This window comes from Prunus dulcis, chromosome 8 (genome assembly GCF_902201215.1).
Source record: "Prunus dulcis chromosome 8, ALMONDv2, whole genome shotgun sequence".
NCBI lineage: Eukaryota > Viridiplantae > Streptophyta > Magnoliopsida > Rosales > Rosaceae > Prunus > Prunus dulcis.
In genome coordinates this window covers 7,059,118-7,064,503 of record NC_047657.1, presented here as the reverse complement: position 1 = coordinate 7,064,503, position 5,386 = coordinate 7,059,118, and the positions used below count along the sequence as shown (strand labels likewise).

Sequence of the window (5,386 nt, the reverse complement as noted above, 5' to 3'; positions counted from 1 at the left end):
TTGAAAAAAAGTTTGTAGGAGACCCTAAAGGATGTTTTTCAAATAAAATTATTTGAGAGATCCATTTTTTAAAAATTTTTAAAATTTTATTTTTAAGGTATAATCTTCTCATTTAAGCAAAGCAGTAACCCGCTTAATTATTGGTCCAAATTCTTGGCCGCACAAGAGAACAAAGTAAACAAAATAGTTCAATCAAGTGGTGTCATCTTTGTCCTGAAAAGATTAAACAAACAAGAAAACCTTTGGGCGAATATGTTCAGTGCGTGCATTTTATGAGAAGATATTGGCTTTTCGCCCTGAGCGTAGTGTAAAGAAACCGAATCCCCTGTGTGACCCTTGCCCTTTAACATGTTTAATATTTTTGGCTTTTGTTTTCAAGACGATAAAATCAGAATAAAGAAAAAAGATAAGGGCATCTAGTTCTTCTTTCTTTATAACATGACAGAATAAAGAGAAGTGACCACATGCATGCTGTTTGATTGGACAGATACTAAGACTTTAACCCTAATTATTCTATGGTCACAACACCAATCACATGCAGCGATTCCTATGATCACCAAGACACACAAGAAAGCTGCATCCGTAGCCATATAATTGCTTGCGGTGGAGATGCAGATCACAAGGACAAAGGAGGTGAGCGTGGCCTGAGGAAAAAAGTAAAGAGGTTTTTTCATAGCAAGGCTTCATCAAACAGTTCGGGTGTTAATTCATCAGCAGTGGCCATGGCCAGTTTTGAGACATCTTGTCGAAGGAAGTTGAGGTCGGGGCCCTCTGTCGTGATCCCGGCCGCCCCGGCTGCAGCATGCGGAGGATCGAACAAGCGTGCACTTCTTTGCGGGGTGACATACAGTCATCAGCATAGATACATGCTCAAGGGCACCGCTAATGATGTGAGTAACATGAAAAACTTGTTGACTAACACCTTTGGTTATCCTGCCGAATGCATACGCATACTTTCAGGTAATTAATTAGGCCCCAAGTTAACTATTATCCATCTTTATTTATATATTATATAAGTGGTTCTACTTAATTAATGGAAAAGAAAATGGGAAAAGAAAACAAATTGTTATTGAATTGGGCTTGAGAAGAAATGATTCCTTACGAATATCCGTTAGGCGACACTTTTTTTTTTTTTTTTTTTTAAAAGTCACGAGTAGGGGGAAAATGTGTACGAGGATTTAAGGGAGAAATGAAGGAGAACTTATTGATAAGTTTAGAAGATACTATCTTTATTCACTCACTCTATCTTTTGCTCCCTACTTTTCCTCTCCTATTGTAACCCTCCATATGCATAGCATGTATATGTGATGAATTCTAGTATAATTGATCTTCTATTGTCAGTCTGTCTTTGTAATAACATGCTTATATTTTCATACCATGTATGAAACTATACAATTAATTAAGTTGATTTTTACTGTATGGTCGGAATTTACAGTCTAACAATATAAGATTGACGAAAGAACTGTTAACATGCGTTTAGTTAAGAAATTGTTAGTTCATCATGTGCAGCTCACGTGCTCTTTGTTAAGTCTGTTAGTGAGGGTTAGCTGTATTTGTTAATTTGTTAGCGTGATATTAGGAGATAAGCACTGTACTAAAGCTGAGCTTTTACTATTCGTTCACACATAATCAGAAATACAGAATTACAAGCTATACTCTTTCTTACATTCTCTCTTCCATATTCTCTTGAAATCCCTAAATCTCAACCTCTTCTTCTTGTTAAGAAGAACATGACTATATATATATATATATATATGGTGTTTTCGGTGCAATTAAATTACCAAAATGGATGCAGAAGATGATCCGGGTGCCCAAGATTTGATACCAACGAAGAAAAACATAGAAAATTCTTTGAAATGGCTTGTGGAGGGCTGCAAATGGGGAGATTCCTTGGTATTCTACTTCTCAGGGCATGGCTTACGGCAGCCTGATTTCCAGAACGATGAGCTTGATGGGTATGATGAGACTATTTGCCCCGTTGATTTCCTGAAAGAGGGCATGATCCTTGACAATGATATCAACAAAACCATTGTTTGGCCACTCAAGGAGGGTGTCAAACTCCATGCTATTGTTGATGCTTGTCACAGTGGAACAATTCTCGATCTCGAACACGTGTACAACCGAAAACAGTGAGTACTATATGATATACTAGTTAATATACATTAATTTGCGTAGATATACTTATGAATATGATATATATGTGTGCATATGTGGGTTAGGCGAGTTGGTCAGAGCAGTGAGTCTATTTCTTTACACCCAAGTTTAAATCTCATGTAGATTAGATTAATTTAGAGTAATTTAGGTGTTACTCCCCCACAAATTATGTATAATTAGTATAAGGAGTTATCATTTAGCAAACCCCAAAGGGGTAGAGAATAATACAAACAAAGCCGAGCAAAAGCACCGGCCAGAAAAAGTGATAATAGGGTTTAGGTTTGCATTTGTAGGGTCTTCAAAGTATACCAATTTGAAATGAACCCCAAAATTGGGGGGATTAATGTAGTTGATCCTAAATAATTAGGACAGTTTTTTATTAGTTGAGTTTAATTTGCAGGAGGACTTGGATTAATAATCTTCCTCCATCTGGTGCTAGAAAAAGTACAAGTGGTGGGCTGGCGATTTCAATCAGTGCTTGCGAAGATGATAAAATGGCAGCAGATACTACTGTAAGGGATTTTGCTTCAACCATTTGTTTCTAGTATTAATATACGTGCAACTCTGTATGTGGCAATATGAAAAAAAATAAATAAATAAAAATATTGTAGTATGATTTGATAAAATTGGGAAATTTTGTAGCAGTTTAAAATTGCTAAATCAGCGTGTTACTTGGTGTTACTATCCCGTCACACTTTATATTTTCGAATATTTGATCATTACTCATTGCTAATAAGTGTGTGTGTGTGTGTTTTTTTTTTTTAAAATCATGAAGCAACTTCTTATTAATTATTTTATGTTTTAATCGTAAATGCAGGTTTTTACTAAAAAAGAAATGAATGGTGCTATGACATACATTCTCACTAAAACTGTTAAGGAAAACCCTCAAATAACATATGGGGGTTTGCTTGACACCATGGCCAATCACATTGTAAATATTAACAGCGAAAGATGGATCAAGTCAAGGATCATAAGGAAAGTACTTCGACACAAAACCTTACAGGTTTGATTTTGTTCCCATGATCCATGTCAAACAAAATCTTTAACTTTTCTTCCGTATCTGTTTGTACCAAATGTGAGTTTAATCCCGTCTTCCCTAATATCATTTGTATAAAAGAAAAATTAGAGACATAAAATAGTTATTGATTACAACACATATTAACATAAAAATTAGGCAAAAAGTTTCATTTAGTCGATATAATTTACTAGTTTTATCATTTTGGTCCCTAAATTCGTGTAATTTAAGGACATATCATGTTACAAATTCTATCAAATTTATTTCTATTATGTTTTGAGCATGAGATTTGAAAAAATTTGTAATGGAACTAGAATGATTTTTGACATAATTTTAAATTTGTCCTTAAATTCAAGAGATTTAAAACTTTACAGATAAAATTGATAAAACCGAAACCACGAAGACTAAAATGATAAAATCGCCAAACGACTGAAATCTCAATTGATTATGGGTATGTTTCAAGGTAACATTGGTTCGGTTCACGTCAAATCTAAATTTACCTTCATTAATTCATTGGACAAGTTTTGATTACAGGATTAATCTCATGATCATCAATAGATCAAAACTCGACCCACCCGATTCACTTATAGACACTCAACCCATATTAGTCCTTGACCCTAAACCCCAAATTCTAAACCTGTATTCTGAGCCAAGAGTGAAAAATGGTTAGATTGGGGTTTCTTCATCTCTTCCAATTGTACAAACTCATCCGAGTAGGCGTTTCTTAATTTTCATAGCGGAAGGGTAAAAGTAGTTTGGCATATATCTTTCACATTGTCTCATTATTTCTATAACTCTACAGAGACGTTTACGTTGTGCCTAATTGATATGCAGGAACCTATGCTGTCATCTTCTGCAAAGTTTGAGGTTAACGACACGAAATTTATCTTGTAATGAAGATCTATCATTGCAACCACTGTTAACTAATTTGCAAACGCATCAATTGTTTCTTAATATGTTTTTCTATATAAATTACATAGCTAGTTTGACTAAGGTGGAAATAATCTCATGTACAGTTAGTTACAAATTGATAACGGCTGCACAATCGTGTAATTACGAGGGAACCAAATTGATCCAAGACAATTTGCTTTTGCTTTTGTAATTAAAATAATAACGATTTCAAATTCATTGTAGTATATCGTGACATTCTCCAATGGCTTAAATGTTAAAATAGTTCATGTGTTTTATGTATTTGGCTAATTTAGTCCTCGTGTTTTCAATTTGGTTGATTTACTTCTTGTGTTTTACTCCGTTAGTCAATATTGTTCATTCCGTTAAATTGCTGTTTAAAAATTTTGTTTACACCATAATGAACCGAGCAGACCCAGCATCAAAGCAACTAGCACCAAGGCAACCACGCCTTCTCCCATGCCGAAGGAAGACACACTTCCGAGGTCGAGCAGACCCAGCTTCAAAGCGACTAGCACCAAGGCAACCACGCCTTCTCCCATGCCGAAGGAAGACACACTTCCGAGGTCGAGCAGACCCAGCTTCAAAGCGACTAGCACCAAGGCAACCATGCCTTCTCCCATGCCGAAGGAAGACACACTTCCGAGGTGCCAGACACCTGCCGAAGCTCCCAAATGCCAAACCTAATCTCCAGGACACGTGTCGCCACCACAATGGCTTGCACAAAGTCCCACATTGGAACTTTGTGCAAAGCTCCCACTTTCACCTCCCTATAAATAGGGAACAGTATCCAGGTAAAACCAAGAACTACTCTCCTACTTTTACTGTTACTCTGCCAGAATTACTACCCGTAACTGACTTAGGCATCGGAGAGCCTTCGGCCGGCACCACACCGGTGTCCGAAGCTTAACGTTTGCTTCTCCCCTTTTTACCTTCTACAGGTCTCTCACCAACCCATTTCACCAAGGGCCTCAGCCCTCTTCCCTGCTGAAGACCCAGCACATATAATCACTAAGTTGGACTCAATATTGGCCGGGCCATTTTGAGCATCAACAAATTTCATAAATGTTATTGAAACTAATTAAAAATATCTAATTATGCCATGGTGGTTTGGTGTGGTGTCAGCTGCTGGAGAGAAGGGAGGATTTAGAGGTTGGGTTTCCAAATTATTTTTATTTATTTAAAATTTTCTTACTTTGTTAATCTTTTTTTTAAAAGAGAAACAAAAATAAGCATAAGGCAGTGCAACAGTGGGCTAGCGGGTAAGATAAAGGATAAGCATGATTGCAAGAGCCAACAATCCATTTG

The 5,386-nt window shown here is 36.4% G+C and overlaps 1 protein-coding gene across 4 annotated transcripts; it reads left to right on the top strand.

Moving 5' to 3' along the window:
* Positions 1 to 499: 499 nt before the first annotated feature.
* LOC117637562 (metacaspase-1) lies at positions 500 to 4,260 on the top strand. 4 transcript variants are annotated; one of them, XM_034372473.1, is made up of 6 exons: positions 500 to 702; positions 733 to 960; positions 1,796 to 2,129; positions 2,555 to 2,666; positions 2,972 to 3,157; positions 4,004 to 4,260. In XM_034372473.1, exons 1-6 carry the CDS (start codon positions 516 to 518, stop codon positions 4,061 to 4,063), a joined length of 1,107 nt encoding a protein of 368 aa, XP_034228364.1. In that variant the 5' UTR covers positions 500 to 515; the 3' UTR covers positions 4,064 to 4,260. The 4 variants fall into 4 exon arrangements, with proteins under 4 accessions (XP_034228364.1, XP_034228363.1, XP_034228365.1 ...); XM_034372472.1 differs by having other exon boundaries at positions 500 to 960; positions 1,799 to 2,129; XM_034372474.1 differs by having other exon boundaries at positions 500 to 960; positions 2,594 to 2,666.
* The last annotated feature ends 1,126 nt before the right edge of the window (positions 4,261 to 5,386 follow it).

Excerpts from the sequence above, each read along its gene's own strand:
- LOC117637562 (XM_034372471.1), top strand. The coding sequence starts at position 516 with ATGGTCACAACACCAATCACATGCAGCGATTCCTATGATCACCAAGAC. Across the intron at positions 961-1,795 it reads ATGCATACGCATACTTTCAG|AAGATGATCCGGGTGCCCAA; the intron begins GTAATTAATTAG and ends AAATGGATGCAG. Across the intron at positions 2,130-2,554 it reads CACGTGTACAACCGAAAACA|GAGGACTTGGATTAATAATC; the intron begins GTGAGTACTATA and ends TTTAATTTGCAG.